The sequence below is a fragment of the Camelina sativa genome, chromosome 18 (assembly GCF_000633955.1).
Source record: "Camelina sativa cultivar DH55 chromosome 18, Cs, whole genome shotgun sequence".
NCBI lineage: Eukaryota > Viridiplantae > Streptophyta > Magnoliopsida > Brassicales > Brassicaceae > Camelina > Camelina sativa.
Window position 1 is genome coordinate 849,408 of NC_025702.1, and position 24,821 is coordinate 874,228.

Consider the following 24,821-nt stretch of genomic DNA (forward strand, 5'->3'; position numbering starts at 1 on the left):
CGGCTTCCTTGTAATCAAGTGGATAGCACCGACAATCTAATCCAGACATCAACGCATGTTCTCTCAGACCATACCGGATTGGAACACCATTCACAACAAACCATGCTTCCTTCTTTTTTTCGATTTTAGCCGTTCGAAGTAAGAGCAACCACATTCCCATAAGCTTGTGGTTTGGTTCCCTTGGCATGTGGAAAATGTGCTTGAATTGTGGATGTTTCTCAAACCAATCCCTCTCAGAACTAGTCAGTGGATGCTCTAATTTATCCAGCGTTTCCACAGTTTCAAAAATATGACACCTTGTCAATAGCTTGATTTTCTTGTTGTACTTACTAGGCTCAAAGTGCATTCCTAAAGGTTGCATCGCTTCTGTTTCCTCCTCTGATTCCTGCAACAATATCAATTTTGCATGAGTTATACCAGTTATACAACAACTAGTTGTACCAGTTCTACTAGTTCTACACCACCTAGTTGTACCAGTTCTACTAGTTCTACACCATTAGTTGCACCAGTTCTACCAGTTGTACTATATCGATTTCAAATTCCAATTCAATTCTGAAAGAATGACACAGAGTTGTTGTACTTACACTTGCATCGTTGTGCTCCTCGTGCTCCCTCTCACTTTCGCTTGTACTCCTTCTCGAGTTACCTGCCGAGTTCGAACTTCCCTCCTTATCTTCTTCTTCTCCTTTATCGTCTTTTTCTTCTGATTTTTCTCCTTCATCATTTTCTTCTTCCCCTTCATCGTCTTTTTCTTCCCCATCTTCACCTTCTTCTTCCCCATCTTCACCTTCTTCTCCTTCATCGTTTTCTTCTTCCACTTCATCGTTTTCTTCTTCCCCTTCATCGTTTCCTTCTTCTCCTTCATCGTCTTTTTCTTCCGATTCTTCTCCTTCATCGTTTTCTTCTTCCCCTTCATCGTCTTTTTCTTCCCCTTCTTCACCTTCTTCTCCTTTATCGTTTTCTTCTTCCACTTCATCATTTTCTTCTTCCCCTTCATCGTTTCCTTCTTCCTCTTCAACGTTTCCTTCTTCTTCTCCATCGCTTGATTCCACAGAAGTAGATCTCTCGTTATCTCCTCCTTCTTCATCATCTTCTTCTTGATTACTTGATTCCGGAGTACCGGATTTTGCTTTCTCTCCTTCGTTCGCATTTTCTCTTTCGACCACCGGATTGGGTTCCTCCGAAACTCGACTTTCACTTTCTTCTGCCACCGTACTCAAAGCTCTCTCTCCTCCTACTGTCGCCGGACTCAAACCCGACACACCTACTTCCGGCGAATCGAATTTTGCTTTCGAACCACCATCTCCTTGTGAGATCTTCTTCTCTTTCAAACGCTCACTCCTCCTCACACGACCCCCCTTGTTTTCACCATCTTCTTACTCGATTTTTGGTGATTGAAAGAAAACGAGAAAACCCTAGTTCTACAGTTTCACCCAAATCGATTCAAGTTTCCCGAAGAAAAAGAAGAGTGACGAGAGAGAGCGGTTTTAATTTACAGTTTTTTTTAAAAAAGAAACCGATTCAGTTTTTTGGATCTTAGATCCGAGTTCGTTTGGTTGGGTGGATATTATCCATGTATTTTTTTGTAAATATCTTAGTTTTCTTTGGACAAGAATGTAAATATCTTATTTTTTTTGCAAGTTTATCGATTTATTTCTCGATTCACCGGATTGTAAATTGTAGTGTCAAGAAGTATTCCACTACCAAGTACCAACGAGCAAATATATATATGCATACCTCTTTTGTACATGGTTGATGGTTATTGTTTTTATTCTTTTGTCAACTGCAATTGCATAAATAGATATATATCACCGAAAAATGAAAATGATCAGACAGATATGAAAAATTATCTAGAATATTTTACGAGCAACTTGTATGACACTTTCAAATGAAAAAGTGAATTGGCATGGATGGACTATTATTAGTTTGAAAAAAGGCATGAAATGAGCGTATAGTCCAAAAAAAAAGAATTTGTAGGTCGTATATGGCTAACTTGGCTATCGGCTATGGCACTATGTGGAAGTCACGAGTACTTTTTTTTTTTTTTTTTTTTTNTTTTTTGTCAAACAAGTTTCATTAAAAACTTAGGGCCTCAAAGAGGATAGTTCATACAAGGAGAGATTTAAAAAGTTACAAAGCTTAATAAGGTTACAAAGCATAGATAGATAGTGGCTCCATGAGTTTTCCAAGAGAATGCAAGACTTTGGGAGGCTAGTAGGACTTGAAATATTTGTTGGGACCAAGGTGGAAGTGCCTTTGAAGACATGCTCCGCAACTTCCTGGATCAGCAAGTGATCAACAATGGCTCTTGCAAAATAAGCAGCGGAGCTTTTAAAAAGTTTGTTCCAAAGGGAACTGGGGGATAATGTTCTGAAGAGAGGGTAAAGGTGTTTGAAGAGATTGTGGTAACCTGTACTTCTTTGAATAGAGGTCATAATGCCACGAATCTTCAGGCTGGACTGAGTGGACTTCAAGAAGTGGATGAATTGCAGATTGGAGAGCATAATCAATAGGCTAGGTAGAGGGAGGAGGCAGAGGAAACAGAGGTAATCCTCACCCCGTAATGGTGGGATCATAATGCCAATTTTCATCAAAATTTCTCTATCCGAAAGTTCAACCCCTAGTGTTGCTGGTAACATGGTTTTTTGAAGACTCTTAAGCCAACCTAGCAACAAAAACGACTTAAGGTTCCCTAGCAGTCTTCGAACTAATGGAATCCTTGAGCTTAGTAGCTGTTGACTAGGGTGGGGAAGAGTGGAATGCAGACCAGACCTAGTTACACTTTGGCACTAAGGCAATCGAAATGTTGGTGATAGATAGGGTAAAGGTGCAAGGGATGCAGGCAAAAATATAAGTCCGACTAGCGGTTCAGGAATACTAATAGGGCAATGCCAAACAATCCTCCAAACCAAACAAAACGACTGGCCTTGACACAGTAAATTTTCAAGACAAATAGGTGCATCAATTTGTCTGCTACCGAAGGATACTCGACTTGACCAAGTAGGGTAAATTGACACAAAATAACTTTCACTTGGTATGAAGTTATACTCAGATCTAAGGGACGTCCAAGACAGATATGAATCACAGTTTTTCCTAAGGAAACTAAACTCCAGGGTTCCAAGATAAGAGTGAGATATAAACCTGGGCCAGTGGAATAATAAGAGAACAAAGGAGGATGCCGAGGATAAAAGTTGCTTTGTCGAACTCTTTGTCGTCTCCGGCGTCAAAACAGAGCTCCCGTCCAACTGCATCCAAGTGAACGCCTTGGTGAGGGGATCGAAATCCGAGGAGCGGTGAGATGTTGCGGTTGACAGTGAGATGAGACGGTAAGAAAGATCAGGACCAAGGATAATGGGGCAATCAAAGTTCTCAGAGACGGTAACAGGTGGTTGGGATCTCGATGGGGCAAGCTCACAGAGGAGAGACACCGGAAGCGGAGGAGAGGGAGGGGGTTGAAGTCACGAGTTTCTCCACAAATTTTTATATTCCTTTTCTTCCAAATTGAATTTACATCTCATGAAAAGGACTCAAAGAGCATATATATACTCAGTGGCTTTGGAGAAAGGAATTCAGAAAATATTGTTTTTCAAAAGAGTTATTTATATGTTATTCTCCATAGGGTTTATATAAATACTAGAATAGGACCCGCCCGATGTGCGGGTTTATAATTTTTAAAATAAAATTAAATTATCAAAGAATATAAAGTAAATATTTTTAGTAAGTAAATAGATACACCGAGGTGTCCAATGTGATATTTGATGTAAAAGATGCGACTCTACGGTTGAAACTATTAATCACGTTTTTATTTTGAATGTCCTCGTTCGTGTGAAGTTTGGTTTTTATCTCTGACTCTGGTTTTGTCAGAGGGTTTACCATATGACTCGATGTACTCGAATTTGGATTTTTTTTTTCTATAGGGACGCCTCTCAACAGGGTGATCCTGATCAACTTCTTCAATTACCATGGATTTTATGGGCAATCTGGAAGGCCATAAAAAAATCAAGGTTAAGAGATAGAGGCAAATGATATAATTACTCAGACTTTGTGCGATAATTTAGCCTGGGAATAGGCGCTCTCTTTTACGGCAGTCATGTCAGCTCCTTCTTCGTATTCAAATGTCCAGGTTTCTTCACCCCGCTGTCAGATTGATGATTCTTGGAAAGTAACCAATGTGCACTCATGATTGGTCTGGTGGTGTTGCGTTGGTGAGGAGCGAACCTTGTTGTTGGGGGCCAAGTGTCTAAAACAGAGTCCCTCCCCCTGCATTCAGAGTTAAAAACGTTGTTGTGGGCCATTGAACGGATATGTGTTGAAGGGATCGCTTGTCAACGTTTTGAAACTGATTGTGATGAGTTACTCACTATGGTACAGTCTTCTGAATATTGGTCGTCTTTCTCCAACTTGCTCGATGAGTTTAACTCGTTGGAGTGTTTTCCACTATTCTCCATCTCTTGGATCCCGCGTGCGTCAAATACGAAGACGGATTGTCTAGCTCGTGCTTCGTGTTCTCTTATCTCTGAAGTTTCTTTTATAAATCCTTTCCCTCTGGTTTGGGCAGCTAACCGATAAATTTTCTTTTGATTGTTTGATTGAAAAGAAAACAGTAAATAAATACACTTTTAGTTAAAGAAAATAGATGTATATGAGTTCAAAGTTATTAAAATTAAATTAAATTTAACAAAGAATATAAATTTAGTTCTTTTCGTAAGTAAAAACAATATATAAAAGTAAAGAGATAAACTTTTAATTATAGAAAATAGTTGTTGTTTTTTTTGCTATTATACACTAATGTATATCCATTTACAAATCTACTATCTACATCACCACTAAAAGTGAATTTGTACACACAAATATATTTTACTGTTGAAATATACTCTTTAGTCTTTACTACTACCAACAAATTGTCTTTATGAACATATTAAAAAATATATTATATGTCTCTTTACTTTAACATTTGTGTAGATACAAAAACGCATATGTTAATCTTACATACTCCAATCTTATATAATACAATAGCAGTCTTTTGAATAAATTATTTGATTGGTGAAAAAATTATGAGACAATCTATTTTTTTTACGTTTTTTTTCAAAAATATTTTTCTTTGCGTAAAGGTGAGTATTCACATTTTCTTAGAAACAGTAATTAATTGTAATATAAAAAGTAACCTTGTGTAAGTAACCTTGTATGCTCAAAGGTAATATGTTACTTGTGTCACAATCATTTTTTTTTTCTTATATAAAAAGTAATATTATTTCTTGTAAAATTAGCAACTTAAAATTAAAATAAGTAAATAATATTATAATTTCGAATTTTATGATATATATATATAATTTCCTTATCATGATTTTTTCTAAATTTTAAAACTGTTTAAATATTGTAAATAAAATTAGGTTTTCTTTTTTCTATTTTACTTTAATATAAAACCTTTTTATGGTAGGTTTTGAATTTTTACATTTTTATTTTTTATAATTTTAATAAATTTAAAATTGACATGTGTCAACATCTAAATGATACAATTGACACATGTCACGATCTTGTTAATTATTAATTTTGACATCAAACTTTATATAATAAGATACAAATTATCCTTTTTTCTATATGTATAGAAAATTCATAGAAAAAAATTTGACATAGAAAAGGTTTATGATGATAGAATAATGATCCGTTGATTAATAAAAAAAAATATCTAAAGATTTTGAGAAATAGAAAATTATTCGTTTCCTTTGAAATTCCGAAAAACACATCAACCAAAAAACAAGAACTAACTTCTCAAATATATTTTCTGAACATTATACAAAAATATAAACTCTAAAACCCTAGAACATAATCCTAATTATACTCTAAAACTATAACAACACAAAAAAATTACTAAATATACAAATCATCAAATGAAATATAATACATAAATAAAATAAATAAACCAAACGGTCAATGTTAATTTTATTACGGTTTTCTACAAAAAAAAAAAAAAAAAAACCATTGCATGTGGCTGGTTATGTACATCAATCTTCTCAAGCTGTTTTTTTTTTGATCAACATCAACTCTTTATTAACCAACTTAGAGTACACATATGCTAACACATATTCTGTTTCCACATGATTTTTTAACCAATTAGGCACTAAGAATAGTATACGAGGGACAGAGTTTTCTAACGAAATCGCTTCTCTCGCAACTTTGTCGGCCACTTGATTTCCAACTCTAGGCGTGAATTGCAATCTTACTTCCTCAATGTGCTGGAAAGCTTGTCTTATGTCCTGAATGATCGGGTCGAATATTGGGGCATCTCTTCCTTCTTTGAACATGGAGACAAGTTGTTGAGAGTCTGATTCAAAGATCACTCTTCGGTAGTTGAATCTGATTAGTAAAAGCACTGCGTCTCTAAGGGCTTCAATCTCAGTTTCCAGCACCGAGGCTACTCTTGGAAAAGCCCTCATACCTATCCACAGCACATGACCTGTTTCATTCTGCACAACCCAGCCAGTTCCACAAGTTACCCCCTCCGTAGCTCATGCTCCATCACTATTGCATTTTATCCAGCCTGTGGGAGGGGGACACCAGCGGGTTGTTGTGTTTACCGTTGTGGCATGGGGATCCAAATGATGTGTGAGAGGTGCTCTAAGCCTCCATTCTTCTACATCTTCCTTTGCTTTTTCGATGATTGCTGGCCCTGAGAACTCAATGCCTTGAAAGACCAGTTTATTTCTATTTTTCCAGAGTCTCCAAAGGATCCAGATCAAATCAGAACTATTTGAGGCAGTCTCGGGATGATACTCCTGGAAGTTTAACACATAGTGGAGATTTTGGTAAAGAGAATCAGACCATTCGCCTTCCGGAGGTGCAGCAAAGGAAAGATAGAGCCCATGTTAGTCTTGCAAAGGTGCATGTAAACAAGAGATGGTTTACTGTCTAAATGCTGTTAGGGCATCTGCAACATAAATTGTCTCTGGCACAGTGTCTGTAGGAGAGGTTACCTGCAACTGAGAGGCAATTAGTCATACATCACCAAAGGAAGTGCCGAATTTTAGGAGGGACATCTGCTTTCCATATTTGTTTGAAAGAGGGGAAAGGCTTGGTTGAAGAACTTCCTCAGGGATCTCTCTTTTATTGATAATCTCAAACAGGACCCAGTACCCTGATTTAACCGCGTAATGTCCTGAACGACTATAGTCCCAAGCAAATCTGTCCTTTGTCAGGCTTCCTCCTGGTCTCTGACACAATACCTTTCTAGCATCCTCCTCTAATAGAATTGCATAAACAAGATCCTGCTTCCATTCTCTACCACAGTCGTTTAATGATAAAGAACAAACCAATACGTCTTCAATTCAAATCACACTACAATCAAACTCCGCTGACGTTCATAAAACGAGAACTGAGATCTCAAATGATGAAGACCTTACCAAAGATCTAGACCAATTCGAGTTATTTCTGGGTTTTACAAAGAAAGAGATTACAAATGAGATATTTGATTATTGATTCTAAAACGAAGAAGACTCCTTTTAAGCTTCCTTCAGGTCAATGGTCATCAACGGCCACAAATTCAAAATAAGCCAATCACAGTCCAACATGTCATCCTCACCCGCTCAACCAATCAGACCTCTTTATTTGAACACGTCAGCTCCGCCTAACACACCAACTGACTGAACCACACGACATCATTTAGACTGTAACAAATCTCCCCCCTTGAAAGAACCTTGTCCTCAAGGTTCAAATGTAGGAAACTTCTTGCGGATGTCAAACAAGTACTCCCAAGTCGCCTCTTCCACCGTTTGATTAGTCCACTTGACAAGCACCATAGTAACAACTTTACCCTGCCGATTAGCCATCTTTCGCTCAAGGATACGATCAGGTTCTTTAAGCAAAGCATCATACGCCACCGAAGGAAGCTCAGTGGTAGCCAAAACAGGACCAATTGATGCCTTGAGCTGAGAAACGTGAAAAACAGGATGTATTTTGGAAGAAGATGGCAAATCCAACCTATAAGCCACTTCACCACATCGATCCAAAACCTTATAAGGACCAAAATACTTCGGAGCGAGCTTCTCATTGGAGCGGAGCACTACAGACTGTTGGCGATAAGGTTGCAACTTCACAAACACGACATCACCAATCTCAAAGCTTCTATCAGTACGATGAAGGTTCAGATTCTGATTCATCCTATGTTGAGCCCTCAACAAATGGAATTTGAGCAAAAGAAGCATATTCTCACGATCCTGCAAACATTGAGCCACAACAGCGACCTTCGACTCACCAGGAAGATATGGCAAATGTATCGGAGGTGGTTGGCCATTCGACTCACCAGGAAGATATGGCAAATGTATCGGAGGTGGTTGGCCATTCGACTCACCAGGAAGATATGGCAAATGTATCGGAGGTGGTTGGCCATACACCGCTTCATAAGGTGTCATCTGAATAGTTGTATGGAAGTTGGTATTGTACCAAAACTCTGCTAGGGGTAACCACTTACTCCACATATGAGGTCGATTACTGCACATGCACCTCAAGCAAGTTTCCAGACAACGGTTAACCACTTCAGTCTGCCCATCGGATTGAGGGTGATAAGCATTAGAGTAGTTCAAGGACACCCCCTGTAAGGCAAACAACTCCCTCCAGAATTCACTGAGAAACACCGTATCACGATCACTGACAATGGTCTTTGGAAACCCATGTAACTTGAACACGTTGTCCATAAAAGCTTGAGCGACGGTCACAACAGAATAAGGATGCGTAAGTGCTATGAAATGTGCAGCTTTACTCAAACGATCAACAACCACAAAGAACACTGACTTTCCAAAAGAAGGAGGCAATCCATCGATGAAATCCATGGATAAGTCAGTCCAAATAGCCTCAGGTATTGGCAAAGGCTGAAGCAACCCAGGAGAAGCTGCAGTGTCATACTTACACCTTTGACATACACTGCAACTCCTTATATACTAATGAATATCCTTAGCCAAACCCTTCCATTAAAAAACACCCTTGACACGCTGACAAGTTGCATCTCGACCGGAATGACCTCCATGACCTGAACCATGCAACCATTGTAAGATATCATTTCTCAACGCCTTGTCCGCCGGTACCACTATCTTATTCTTCCTTCTCAAAACTCCTTGAACCCAGGTGAAATGCTTCTTAGCTTGTGGATCCTTCTTAAGTTGCTCAATAATATTCTTCAAAGCAACATCCGTAACATACTGAGCTTGAATCCGCTGCAACAAATCACAATCAAGTGTAGACAAATCAGACCCTTCCACATGAGATAAAGCATCTGCAACAACATTGTCCTTGCCCTGTTTGTATTGTATCTCATAGTCAAACTCCAGCAACTTGGGCAGCCATTGCTGTTGTATTGGTGTGTTTAACCTTTGCTCCAAGAGATACTTTAAACTTCTCTGATCTGTCTTGATCACAAACTGATTGGGAAGCAAATAATGGCACCACTTTTTCACAGCAAACATGACAGCCAGTAACTCCTTCTCATAAATCGACAAATGTAACTGCTTCCCACGCAAATGCCGACTGATAAAAGCGAGAGGATGACCGTCCTGCATCAAAACTGCACAAATCCCATCACCACAAGCATCAGTTTCAACAACAAAAGGTTTATCAAAGCGTGGACGTGCCAATACAGGAGCTTCACATAAAGCACTCTTAAGTTTCTCAAAAGCATGAGCTGCGTCTTCATTCCACTTAAATGCATCTTTCTTTGTCAGATCATGTAAAGGCCTTGCAATTACACCAAAACTTCTCACAAACTTGCGATAATAGCCAGCCAACCCTAAGAATCCTCTCACTTGCTTCACCGTCTTGGGGACAGGCCAGTCTTTCACCGCTATCAGCTTATGGGGATCAGTAGAAACACCACTAGCTTCGATATAATGCCCCAAATACTCCACTCTCTTCACTGCAAATGCACATTTGCTTCTTTTAGCATACAGACGATTACTTCTCATCACTTTAAACACTTCCTCCAAATGCAACACATGGGACTCCAGATCAGAACTATATACGAGAATGTCATCAAAGAAGATGAGCACAAATTTCCTGAGAAAAGCTCGAAAGACCTCGTTCATTAAGCTCTGATTTGTGGCAGGTGCGTTAGTTAAGCCAAAGGGCATAACCAAATACTCATAATGCCCACTATGAGTTTTGAAAGCAGTCTTATGTATGTCAGCCGGTTCCATTCTGACTTGATGGTACCCTGCTCTCAAGTCTATCTTCGAGTAAACCGCCGAACCCCCCAACTCATCCATAAGATCATCTATCAAGGGAATAGGAAAGCGATCCTTAACTGTCATCCCGTTCAATCCTCTATAGTCTACACACAATCTCCAACTACCATATTTCTTCTTCTCCAACACCACCAGAGATGCATAAGGACTACTACTTGCCTGAATGGTGCCACCCATTAACATTTCTTTCACAATCTTATCAATCTCATTCTTCTGATGTCTTGCATACCTATAAGGACACTGATTAATAGGATTGGAGCCCTCCAAAAGCGGAATCTTATGGTTGTGGTTGTGTCGAAATGGCGGCAAAGAAGTAGGTTCCTCGAAAATGTCAGAAAACTCCACCATTAGTTCTGTAACCTTCGAATTTATCATCTCATACCTCGGGGTGTACCTCCATTGAACACAACATTACTTCACTATCTTCCGGTACTTGCTCAACACAGATCATAGATAGTTGTGCATCTTTCTCCTTCATCTTACGAAGCTTAGTGGCCTTAATCTCTCGCACTGAACCTTGCTTTAAGCCACATAGGTGTACATTCTTCATATCCCATTTAAAACTCATCTCCAAAGTGTCAAAGTTCCAGGTTATGGTACCAAGCGGCTTCAACCATTGGACTCCCAACACGATGTCACAACCCCGCAGTGGTATCACCATCATGTCCGCTTCGAAAGATGTATCCCTCAAATACCAATTAAACTTATCCACCTTACCCGACACTCCTACTTTGCGACCATCAGCAACAAAAATCTTTGTTAGACAAGGCTGCGTCGACTATATCTTTAGTCTTTCTACCACTCTTGGGTCCATGAAGTTGTGTGTGGAGCTAGAGTCAAGTAACATGACCACACTTTGTTTCCCATAGTACGCCTTCACGCGCATAGTCCAAAATTCATCAGTTCTCTCTACTGCACTGACTGAAACTTGAGCCATTTCTTGAATCATTTCAGATTCCTCTACATCTTCTGAAATATGCTCAACAGCTTCTTCGTCCACATCCTCTGCATCCATCATATACAGTTGTTTCTTTTTGTGAGTGAGATAATGTTCTGGTGAATATTTTTCATCACAAAAATAGCACAATCCTTGCTACCTCCTCTTATTCATCTCTTCTGTTGACAGGAACTTGCGTGGCTGCATTGTGTTATCCTTAGGCCTGTAAGTTGATTCAAAGTTACCAGTCTTCTGCACCCCATCAGACTTGTTAGCAACCACTACCTTAGGCTGAACATTACCACCATTTTGCCATTTGTTACTCTGCCAAACATTAGATGTCATACCACTTCCCTTCCTAGGATGAGCTTGTTCGTATAACTCACCCAACATCCAGCATTGCCTTATAGTTTGAGGTTGAAACATCCGAATGTGCATTTGAGTATCAGTCCTAAGACCCGCCAAGTATGCACGAACCATATAGTCTTCTGGCAATCTCAATCTCAAACGGATAAGCTCAAATTTCTCGTTATACTCCTTAATTCCCCCTGTCTCCTGCAACATCTTCAACTCCGCAATAGGATCATCCAAAGCATCCTCAAACCACTCCTTCAGAAGCATCTTATAAGAAATCCAGTCATTCAACACAGTTCTTCCCAAATCTGATTCAAGCAAGGACTGGTGCCAAGCAGTCGCGGCTCCATAAAAATGAATAGCACACATTCGAACCTTCATCTCGTCCGGAGTGAAATCCAACAGAAAAAACTGCTCAACCTTGAACAACCAATCCTTAATTCCTTCACCGTCAAACCTAGGGAAGTCCAATCTAGCTAAGCGAGTCATTCTTGAGTAATTATACGGCATACCAGATCTCACTCTGCTTGGAACCTCCGTCGGAAAACAGTTGTAATCCGCCTTCTCAACTGTTGGAGGAGACGAACTATACGGTGACTGTGGATTCGCCGACATCAAGTTATCCATCTTCTGCGTCATCATAAGAATTGCAGCAAACATTTCCGCAGAAGTCTCCGTAATCCTCGCATCTTGTTCCGCCAAGGCTTTCACAATCCAAGCATCTGACGATTCTTCACCTCCGCTAGCTGCTGCTTCTCTTTCCTGTGCCTGAGCTCGAGTCTCCATCATCTTCTCCAAGGTTCGTATTAGCTCTGATACCTTTGATAAAGAACAAACCAATACGTCTTCAATTCAAATCACAATACAATCAAACTCAGCTGACGTTCATAAAACGAGAACTGAGATCTCAAATGATGAAGACCTTACCAAAGATCTAGACCAATTCGAGTTATTTCTGGGTTTTACAAAGAAAGAGATTACAAATGAGATATTTGATTATTGATTCTAAAACGAAGAAGACTCCTTTTAAGCTTCCTTCAGGTCAATGGTCATCAACGGCCACAAATTCAAAATAAGCCAATCACAGTCCAGCATGTCATCCTCACCCGCTCAACCAATCAGACCTCTTTATTTGAACACGTCAGCTCCGCCTAACACACCAACTGACTGAACCACACAACATCGTTTAGACTGTAACATCTAACAAGTCATTAACAAAACTAAGCTTCGAGACTAACTGTTTTTGTTCTTCGAGACTAACAGTTAGCTTCAATTATGGCGGATTTCTGGTGGAAAAACAAGAGAGAAGGTAGAGGCATGCATTAGAAAGCCTGGGAACACCTTAGTCGTCCTAAAGCAGCATGAGGCTTAAGATTTAAAGATATTGAAACCTTTAACATTGCGTTGTTGGGGAAGCAAATTTGGAGGATGTTGACTAGACTTGACTCGCTCATGGCAAGAGTCTACCAAAGCAGATACTTCAGCAAATCAGATCCTCTTAATGCTCAACTTGGTTCCCGTCCGTTCATATGCTTGGAGGAGCATTCATGAAGCTCAAACCATGATGAAACAAGGTGTTCGGGCCATCATAGGTAATGGAAAGTCCATGAGATATGGCAACACCCATGGGTAGGATCTAAACCAGCCAACTCTATCCGACAAATACCTCTCAAGTTGTTCAAGAATGAGACTCAACAGTATAATTTATGTAAATAAATCATAAATTTAATTTATATAGATATTTTTTTTATTATTATTATAAAAATGCCAATATACTGGGCCTGATATGCCCATTAAACAATGGCCCATCAAGAATAAAAAACCTCCACGCTTGAGTTCTTCGTGCTAAGGCAAAGTGGACAAACTCGTACGGAGCCATCGCATCCTTGACACAGAACCAAATGACGACACGGCAAAGCCAACACAGTCGCCGATCGGCGCCGGCAAATCCTACACCCCGGTCCGATCATTTCGCACCGATCGGGATCCACGTAAGCCGATTCGGCGTCCTCGGCTTCATCCGCACCGTCTACGCTTCCCGAATTTTGTTCAGCCGTCGTGATAACTCCGCCGCGGTGAGCTGCTTCAAATACGGCTTGCTGCAAATGAGCCTGTAACGACGTCGCTTCGGCTTCTCTAGCCGCTGCTCTCACCTGCCAGGCACGTGACTCTGTTTCTATCTGAGACGCACGTGCTTCTAGCTCGGCGTGACGACGCGTGGCTTTATCGACCTCCGCTTCTTTCTCTCTTAATCTCCGCCTAACTGATTCTTCCGTCGTTCTCAGTAGCTCACGATAGTGCCTATCGTTGTTTTCCGCTAACATGCGCCTCAGCTGCTCTCCCTTTTCCAAAAAAAAAAATAATAATAATTTTAATTAACTCTTTTTATTGGTTTACAAAAATAATCAAACAAAAATCCTAAAAATGCCACTAAACAATTTCATTAACTTTACTTAATTTTTTATAAAGGTTTTTGTTTTTTGGAATTTGTAGATTGTGGAGATAATAATTTTGTGAATTTTAAAACCTTTTTTTGTGGATGGATAATTTTGAAGAAAAATATAGTAAGTCACCTGGATTTGAAGAAATCTATTTAATTCATCCGTTTGGCTTTCGATTTCTCCGGCGAGATCTCCGGTAAATATCGGAAAAGTAGAAAACCGTTGTTCTTGATTCTGTTCACGAGACAAACGTAGACCGGTTGATACTACTACATTAGGATTCTGTCGACGTCCGATAACTTCCGGCGGAGTTTGCGGCAGAGGATTCATCGGAGCCGCCGTAGTGATATCTTCTAAATCAATCACCGACGACGAAACTTCTCTCGCTCGCTTTCTTGAATCCACCCCTGTTTTGAGCAAAGATAACAGATTCATACATACCGGTAAGAATAAATAAACCGAGACTAAAGAAAAGGTCATCGTTCGGTTCGGAGATTTTAGTAAAACAAACCGGTGTTGATTGAATGAAACTGAGATTTTTGCTCCGGCTGATTCGAACAATCATTACCTTCTTGTCCGTTTCTGAGATAACAAAAACATCAATCACATGTCACATGAATACATACATACATACATGGATACAGTGATCTGAGAGAGAGATAGAGGACCTGTTGAGGAAGAAGAGAGTAGAAGGATGGTGATGAGCTTGAACCGCCATGATCAAGATTCAAGAACAGAGACAAAAAAAAAAAAAAACAAGAAAAAGAAAAAGAAGGAAGCTTCTCTGTTAATGAGAATCTCTCTTAAATGGGGGTATGTATTATTATGAAATCACGCAAAAGATATGTAGTATCATGTATGTATCAACTACGGTTGTATCGGACATGGTGCCGTGGTGATGAAAAGATTGAAAACTTTGGTTGCTTCGGGATTCTAAAGAAAATAAATGGTGAAGAGAGGAGAGGGAAAGTCTCTCTATTATATGCACATAGTAAGCATGATTCTCATTTATTATTATATCAACTCAAAATGTTGAATATTTGAATCGCATCTATGATTTATTTCTGTTGAAATCTTGACCTCACTTCTCTTTAGAGGTTAGATTCATCCCATCTCTCCATTGTTCTTGATTTGTTTCTCACTCACAAACCATCTAAAACAATTAAAGAGATATCTCTTTTATGTCTACAGTGTTACTTGTTCTTGATGATGGATCTCTTAGAAATTAGGTTTAGCCACTACAACCTCTTTCTCTTTAATCTCACACACATACTTATTAGTATACTTCTAACCTAAACACATAAGTTAAAACAACCAACCCCATTAACATTGGGCTTCAATACTTTTATGGCCCAAAGGTCTTTTTCTCTAATCTTCTTCTTCTTCTTCTTCCTACGACCAACGCTTCTTCTTCTCTTTGATGTCTTCTTCTGTTGCTTACTCTTCTAAGCTCTTCTCTGTTTTTCTCTGTTTATCTTTTGTAGGATTAAGCTATGAATCAACTTCCTCTTGAATCCATCTCCTTCTTGCTTCGATTCTTCTTAATCGATCCTTTCTTTTCTACAGGTGCTTGGGAGTGAAATCTCTGTCTAGTCTCCCTCTTCAATGGAGCTGATCCTTCAAGTCCGTCTCTTCCCGTGAGTCGAACCGTCACCGTCTCGGTTCTTCTTCATGGACTCCAAAGTCAGGTAACTCACCTCACTCTTGTTTCTTTTCTAGCTTTAGCTTCTTGTCCGACATCACCATTTTCCATGGTTCCTCTTTCACAATGTCGACATAGTTCATTACCAAGCTAGTTCTTCTCCCTCTTTACCTGAATCTCCATTGATTCAGCTTTTCTTTTGCGAATTTCTTTGTCACCTCTTGACAGTTTTCCTTCGCTTTCTCTCCATGTTTCTCTTTATCGTCCTTTGTAACGATCAAGGCTGGTAAGCCCATTCCAGAAGTTCGACCCCCCCCTCTAATTGTGATCGATTTTCTTTATCAACTCTTCTTTCTTGCAGGTAATTCAGCCTTGTGGCTTCATCTCTGTCTCCTGCAAGTGTGATCCGTGATCGTTCATCACGACTCCTCCGTAAGCTTACTTACGTCTTCATCGGTCGTCCCTTGCAGCCTTCTTCAGTTCCCTTCAAGGTAAGCTTTATTTTATTTTTCTTTTGTTTGGTGTCCTCTTTGATCACCAACTCCAACTTATGCGTGACTCTTGTTCAAGTCTTCTTCGGAGTGCAACCGGCAACAACTCCCTCTATCTCAGGTGAGCATCCTTTATTTCAATCCCTTTGTGGCAAGCTTCTTCTTCTTTGTTCTGTTGGTATCGACTTGATCTTAGCCTCTCCATCCAGCTTGTTGCTCCCTTTCACTCTTAGGTAAGCATTCTCTTTTTCTGTTTGGTTTCAGCTTTGATCTCTGTTTCTCCAACATCTGCTTTCTTTACTTTTGAGTCTTCTTTGATCTCCAAGTTGTGCATTTCCATTCTCTAAACCATCACTTTGGTTGACTTTAGTCTGTTTGGTTCTTTTTACCATCACCTAAAGCTTTTCTCTAACCTCGGTCTATTTGGTTTTTCCAGAATCTCCAACACAACTTGAGTAATCAAAAGCTTTTCCAAACTTAAGCATACCTATCTCATTTCAACTTCAGACACAGATTCTCCCTCTTGGTTTGATGCTTCATTGTTTTTGTTCTCAGCCTCAACCTTCTTTCTCAATCCATCTCTTTTGAATTTGAGTCTTGTTGATCTTGAACTTTGATTTTATTCACACTAACCTCATGAGAATTTCTTTTCATGGCTGCAGCTTCCCTTCATTGGTGACTGAGCTTCTTCTCTGCTTTAGCCCCACTCTTCTTGGATACATCCTCCAAGAGGATTACACCTCTTCTATTCCAGCCTTATACTCTTCTTTCCTGTGCAGGCTCCCTCTCTTCACCTAGGCTTTTCTCTAACCTTAGCTTTGGATTCTTGAATCATCAATCTCGGCTTTGACCGACTTTGTTAGTTTGATTCCTTACAGCTCCACTTTGGTTTTTTTTTTCTCTAACCTTGGCTTCTTTTCTCTTCTTGTTTCAGTTGGAGAACCACATGGATCCTCAACTTCACCAAGCATCTTCAAGCTTCACCTTCACCATGTCAGAACAAGAACAGAAATCACCTCACAACTATGTCTTCACATCCGCACTATCTCCATAGCTTCTTCCAGAGACCTCCTCGCCTTCTTGGATGCTTTTGACGGTACGGCGTAAAAGTGTTTGTGGTAGCTGATGGTGCTCTTGTCACCACATCCTTTTCCTTCTCTTCTTCTCTGACTTAGTCTCAGATAGCTCTTCTTTCTTCTCTTTTTTTTTTTTTTTTTTTTTTTTTTTTTTTTTTTTTTTTTTTTTTTTTTTTTTTTTTTTTTTTTTTTTTNACAACATGTTGGTCTTTCTCTCTTTGCCATTTCTTCTTACGGCAGCTTTCTTCTTCTCCCTCACAGCCTCTCACTTGGTTGCAAGTCCTCCATTGAGCAGCTTCTCTACCGCATCACACTTCCTCCTTTCTCTCGGATCTGTTGGTCTTCAGGTCCGAACACATCCCCTCACTTTCCATTATTCTTCAGTCTCTTCCTAGACTGCCTTTTCTCCCTCTCGGCCTCAACCCCTTCTTCTTCTTGCAGGCTCCAGGGATCTTCAGCTCTGATACCATGTTGGAATCTTGACCTCACTTCTCTTTAGAGGTTAGATTCATCCCATCTCTCCATTGTTCTTGATTTGTTTCTCACTCGCAAACCCTCTAGAACAATTAGAGAGATATCTCTTTTATGTCTACATTGTTACTTGTTCTTGATGATGGATCTCTTAGAGATTAGGTTTAGCCACTACAACCTCTTTCTCCTTAATCTCACACACATACTTGTCTCTTACAACAATACAACATATTTATACTAATACTACTTCTAACCTAAACACATAAGTTAAAACAACCAAACCCATTAACATTGGGCTTCAACACTATTATGGCCCAAATGTCTTTTTCTCTAATCTTCTTCTTCTTCTTCTTCCTACGACCAACGCTTCTTCTCTTTGATGTCTTCTTCTGTTGCTTACTCTTCTAAGTTCTTCTCTGTTTTTCTCTCTTTATCTTTTGTAGGATTAAGCTATGAATCAACTTCCAACAATTTCACTTTACTTTTTAAAAAAAAAAATTAAAAATTGGAAACAGATATTTCGTTTTTTTCTTTTCGTTTCAAGATACATGTATAGTCCAGTCATTCGTCAAGATTAATTAGCAGTTTTTTTTTTCTTTAATTTTTGTTTTGCAGTTTTGTGAAAATAAAGAAGGTAACTACTTGCAAAGTAAGTATCTAATATCCACCACATATGGTCACAATTCTCAAATTTGCAATGAAAACAAAGAAAAAAAAAACCATTAATAATGAAAACTATCTTTTTTTTAGTGAATTACATAGTTTCGTCCTCTACTCAGAGAGAGAGGGGAGAGTTGGGTAAGCTTTGTAGTCTGTAACATATATAGTCTTGGAGCCTTGTTGAAGCTGGAATAGAATTGGCTTGAACATATTGTCATAATGCGTGGATGCATGCATCTCTCTATTCTCTATGAGCTTATTTGTCCAGTATGTCGCTCATGGTATCCCTCATATTGAATGCACATCAAAGACTCAAAGCTACCTTGAGGCTTTACAATATATGATTTTGCATGCATAAATATATATATATATATATGTGATTAATTAAGAACTATATGGTAATTATTTTATATTATTTTAAGAAGAACTAGCAAGAAAAAAATAGAGAGGTGTACTTAATTTTGTATTCGTAGACCAAACAATATAATTATACTTGGAATCAGGAAATATAATAGTACTTCTAACTATATTAATCGTATTTTGTTTTCAAGAAAATTAAAACTTCTCCTCTCAAGCTTTCTTATCCTAGCTTTTGGTGTTTTCTTGCTTTTTCTCTCGAGAAGACTCTGTCGTGTTTTCTCATTGCTGCTTTCATGCAATCAAACGGCACCGTCTTTTTTTTTAATAAATAATATATATATATTCTTTTTTTTTCCTGAAAATGATATATCTTTTATAATTACCATGTTAAATATTTGCTTAAATCCAATATAATTAACAAAACGATGTAATTGTCCGAAACGAGTTAGAACGTTTGCGTAAATTTATTTATTCACTGTTCCTATTATTCGTGAATTCATCGTCAATATACTCTCAAACTTTTATACCAAATACGTTTCATATTATTCATGATCATAAACTAGGATAGATACAAATAAAATTTACTGAATCAAATTTGATTGAATTTTAGATAATACGGTATGGTATTGCAGTAACTGACTTTTTCCATGATAAAGACATGATAAGTATATTTGCGCGCGAGCACACACGCATATATAGAGAGATATGGAGAAATATTTAATCGGTTTAGTAAAAGGATCATGATGGAACAGAAATCTAACAACTAAACAAAGATAATCAACAAGTTTTATCAAAATAACCAGCAAGATAATATGATTATATATACTAATATACTAGTGTTATATTAGATATTAGGTGGGTCGTCGTTGCTCTTTGGCTTAACCTAATACAATTCCATATGTTTCAATTAGTTTTGAACATTAGGCGAGGAAGGAACCTATAATATATAATGATGTAAGATAGATATGATGATAGGAGAAATTTTGTTTTCAAGTTCAAACTAACTTTTGCCATATAAAACTCGTGATGCTGATAAAAAAAAAAATGGTTAATGTGCAAAATCAATTTATGTTATGAATTCATGTATAAATAGAACGATGACTATTGGACTACAATGATTTGACGAAAACAGAGTAATTGTAGTGATTGTAAGTATAAAACTAAATAATAATGAAAATAGTAATGGAGACATAACACACTTTGGTTCTTTGCCCTTTAAAGGAGCCCACCCCACCAAATTTTGAATTCTTGGGCAAAAACTTCTTGAACATTCATTTCTTCTCTTCCTAAAACATGTTATCCTCTCTTTTCAATCCCTCTTACAGTCTTACGCCACCCAACAATCTCATTTTCATACTTCCTTTTGTTACTATTGACGTTTATATATCAAAATTATTTGTGTATATATATAAACAACTATATATACATTATATATACGCAATATATAGATATATTACAAAATATATAAAGATCGTCCGTGTGCCATTTGGTTATTTGGGTTTCTGCTGGGATCGGATGTAGTCAGACGTTTAAGCAAATCAATGTGATGTCGAAAATTTAATATCTTTATTGTGTAATTTTTGTTTTTTAAAATAAAATTTACATATTTATTGGGTGATGCATGTGACAAGGCAATGAAGGCATCTTCAAGAACACTTAGAGCATGGCCATTTGCACATCCTCAAATGAGAGTCTTTATCTTTTAATAATATTAAAAATAATATTAATCTCTTCACACTCTTGTTTTTAATTTTTGTCCTCCCATTAGTCATCTTTGGGTGTCTATTTTTTTTTAAAAAAATGTGTTTAAAGTCTACCATCCATACTTAATAGTTAGGAAAATGTAAAGAAGACACACAACAATAATCACAGGAGATGCAGCTCTCGACATTTGCCAAAAGAGGGTGATCTTTAAATGTATAGGAGATGAAGAACGCCAAGATATCAAAAGGAGATGTGGAGGCTCGTGGAAGCTAGTTTTAAACTTCTTGCTAGCTGGTGAGTTTGGTTGCAGGCGGGAGAAATCACAAGCACTTGCAGGTCTTGGTCATAGCATTGCCGTGACATCAAAGTTGCAGGCGAGAGAAATCACAAGCACTTGCAGGTCCTGGTCATAGCATTGTCGTGACATCAAAGAGTGTTGACTTCACTAGAGCTGCAGAAGCAAAACTGGACACTGGTAAAGGAGAAGAGGCAAATCAAGACTGTTTTAACTAAGCTTTGTACAATGTAAAAACAAAACTCCTAAAGTGAGAGAATTTACACACCTCTGTTATGAACAAAGAAACAAACGAAACTGAAGACAAAACAAAAGAAGAACAAAACCTCAAGTTATAAAGCAGACACTCGCCCATGCTTCTTCTCGGATTTCCTGGGAAGACAAGAAAGACAAATAGTTTAAACAAGAACTAAACAATACAAATAACAGAACCAAACAAAAGGCAATTAAACATAACCAAACAATACTTAAAACTGAACCAAACAAGATTCAAAGTAGACTTAAAACAAGAACCAACTGAACATCACTCAACTCTTTTCTCTTTTCCATTAGACTTAATATTGTAAACTAAAACATAGGATTTCATAGAAACGATTCAGAGACAAGAACCAAACATAGTGATAAACAAGAAAGAAACAAGAACCATGGTCGTACGTTTTCTTTGTCAATGCAAAGCGAAAAAGTTGTTTCTCTACAAAATCAAGTACAAAATCCACTAGATGTGCAAAGCTGAAATCTACAAATAGATAATAGATTATAATGAAACTGAAACCGTATAGTGATAATCACTCACACCAACAGAAGATTAAAAAACTTGTACGCATGCATTACCACTACAAGGATCAAAGTCACAATCAAACGAAACAGAAATTAATCGCAATTGAATGTTGAACAAGGTTGCAGGATAGTAGAGATAAATACATAATAAACCCAGAATTAAAAAAAAAAAAACCGATCAAAACAAAACCTGAGTTCGGCTAAGGAGAATCGATCTCTAGGTCTCAAGAAAGAAAGCCACATGATTTGTTCAAATCAATCCTTTGAAAGTTCTTTTCTGGATCATCCTTCACTCCCGAGAAAACCCCAATTCCATGATCCTTGATTTTGATAAATCGATTTATGCGAATAGTTTTTTCTTGTTCGTATGGGGAGAGAGGAGCTAATGAAGAAAAGGAAAAGGAAAAGGAAAAGGAAAAACAAAACAAAACACAACGTATCCAATGAATTATTGACACGTTTCAGTGTCTGTAAGTGCATGTTTATAGGGAGATCAGTTTAGGGTGTTCTTAGAGTATAAATATTGTGAAAATAATGTAAGATCAGTAGTTAAGAACTTTTGTTAAAAAGTTAGTTATTGGGAGAACATGTTTAAGATCTTAATATTTAATAATATAATATTCTTATAGAAATTTAAGAATGTTTAATAAATACATAGATTAATGTTTAATAAAAAATTTAAGAATGTTTAATACTATTTAATAATATAATGTTTATTAATATTCTTAAACATATTACAATTATAAAAATTTATAAAATAACATTTTAATTGCAAACTTATAAAACTTTTACTAAAATTCAAAATACAATGCCATATTTTTATGAAACAAAAAAAAACATTGTAAATAAAAGTTTAAAAAAAAACAAACAAACATATTACTTAATTAATTAAACAAGACAAACATTTTATTTAATTAATACATAGATTAATGTCCAAATTTATTCCATATATTTTCAACCAATCCGAAAGAGACACGTCACACAAGATCAGGCCCAAGAACAGTTCTAGAATAAGATCAGTGAGTCTGATCTTAAGTCCACTATTCAATTATTTTCATTTTTAAAATGCCTAAGAACACCCCATGTGTTCTCCCTATAAACATGGCCTAAGGGTATAAATCTTTATAGGGAGAACAGTTTAGGGTGTTTTTAGAGTATAAATATTGTAAAAATAATATAAGATCAGTAGTTAAGAACTTTTGTTAAGAAGTTAGTTATTGGGAGAACATGTTTAAGATCATAAGATTTAATAATATAATATTTTTACATATTATAATTATAAAATAACATTTAAATTGCAAACTTATAAAACTTTTACTAAAATTCAAAATACAATACCAAATTTTTATGAAACAACAAAAACATTAAAGATAAAAAAAACATATTACTTAACTAAAGCACACAAACATTTTATTTAATTAATATATAGTTTAATGTCCAAATTTATTCTATATATTCTCAATCATATCCTCTTTTAATTTGTGAAAAATTGTTTGCAAAAAATTGTATCCATTTACAGCTTGTCACATCACCTTAGAACTGAGCCAAGATTAGTTCTACATCAAAAACTAAAAAAAATGTTCTAAGCCACTATTCATTATTTTTCTATTTTTTTGGACTAAAAATATCTCTCATGTTCTTCTTATAAAAATGGCCTACGTATCTAAAAAGGTTTGGGGACAGACCTATATCTATTGATAATTACGATTAAAACATTATTTTTTTAAAAATTTATTATTTAAAAAATAAGAGACATCCCAAAAGGTAAAACCAATGGGCTTGCTCTTAGTGTATATATAGGGTGAGGATAATTTGGTGAAGGTAAAACAACAAACAATATACGTATCCTATAATGACCATTTTTAATTAATATATATTTCATTTGTGAAAACAAAAAAAATATACGTATCCTATGTATGGTAAGAAATGTTCTAGTAACTTAATTAGAAGTCTAGAAGACTCTCTATCTTATGTTTATCTCTATCGTACACACCTATATAGGTGCAACTTTAGCCTTATGGTGAGAAAATGGTGACTTATTTGATGATAAAAGATGGAAATTATTTTATGTTAAATAGAAATTAAAGAATAAAAAAAAGTGGAAAGAAGAAGAGTCAATATTCAAAGGTGTAGATTTGATTAGATGCAAAATACACAATTGGACATCATTATTTTTCTTTAATTAGGGTTTTTGAAAATTATCTCTTTTGGCCACCTTCACGTTTCCTCATGAGTAACAATAATAATGCTCCACACTGTGCAATTTCACATTCTCAACCAAAAAAGTCGTTTCCTTCTTCTTCAAAACGAAGGATATATATAAACATATACGTACGTGTATATCATATGGTCATAGCTACATTCCATACCATGTTTTATGCGAGTTAACATCAAAATCAAAACATCGAATCATACATAAATTAGAGTTCTTTTAGTATTATTGTTTACTATTATTACATTTTTCAAAAATATATCTCTGTACGGACCAACATAATGTAATCCATAGAGTTATAATTGTAAATTTATCTAATTTTTATGTTTAAATGATCTTTTTGAGAATACAAAATCAGATTAAAATTAAATAACATGTATTTTGGAATGAAAATTACACTCAGTATTTAAAAGGATTATAGTGAGTAGGAATGATAGATGTTAGAATATTAGACTCTACACAAATAAGAAGTAAGATGAGAATGGACCATACACACAGACACAATAGATATGTGTATATATATATATATATATATATTTTTTTTTTTTGGGTGTGTATATAGACAAAAGATGTAGAAGTAGAAATGTGGCGGCAAGAGATAGACAGGTAGGCAGCCGTTTCTCTCCCTTGCACAACTCCCGATAATCTTCTATCGGGCGGCGTCGGTTCCGATCGGTGCCGCTGGGAAGCCGTTTCTTCTCCTTCGTCCTCTGCTCTGCCTTTTAAGTCTAGTTTCGGTCTGTTTCAACGGTGAACGTACTGGAAGTTCACCGCGACCCCCTCAATAATTCCGGCAATGCTTCAGCTTCACCATCTCCCCCTCCCTCCGTCTCTACCGGTGGTTTCTCTCAGTGAGGTGATTCTCACGAGTCTCCAACCCCTCAACGACAAATTCGAGACCCCAGACCGCCCTTATAATCTTGTTCATCGTCTTTGTCACATATTCCCCTTGAAGTCAACCTTGTCATCTCTATGTTCCTCGGATCCAGATCCCCTCACCAAGTGGTTTGCTTGGCTGCAGTTGAACAGGAGCTCTGTGTTAACGCTGGATTTGTGTAAGATCTTGATAAGATCCCGAGACCTAATCTCCGTTCTTCATCGATCCAGGTTTGTTCCAAAGCTTCTCTCGTCGTCCCGTAGCTTATCTTTGTGCCGATTTATAGAATCAACTGTCT

The 24,821-nt window shown here is 37.2% G+C and overlaps 1 protein-coding gene and 1 long non-coding RNA gene across 2 annotated transcripts; both read right to left on the minus strand.

Moving 5' to 3' along the window:
• On the minus strand, positions 13,223 to 17,821 carry LOC104760191 (BOI-related E3 ubiquitin-protein ligase 1). The gene is made up of 5 exons (XM_010483078.2): positions 17,652 to 17,821; positions 14,627 to 15,038; positions 14,470 to 14,540; positions 14,091 to 14,365; positions 13,223 to 13,859 (listed from the first exon to the last, which is right to left on the minus strand). The coding sequence occupies exons 2-5, from the start codon at positions 14,674 to 14,676 to the stop codon at positions 13,326 to 13,328; spliced, it is 930 nt and encodes a 309-aa protein (XP_010481380.1). The 5' UTR covers positions 14,677 to 15,038; positions 17,652 to 17,821; the 3' UTR covers positions 13,223 to 13,325.
• Positions 20,399 to 21,842, minus strand: LOC104760192. Its single transcript, XR_762873.2, has 2 exons — positions 21,625 to 21,842; positions 20,399 to 21,029 (listed from the first exon to the last, which is right to left on the minus strand). It is a non-coding gene; the product is annotated as an uncharacterized LOC104760192 (long non-coding RNA).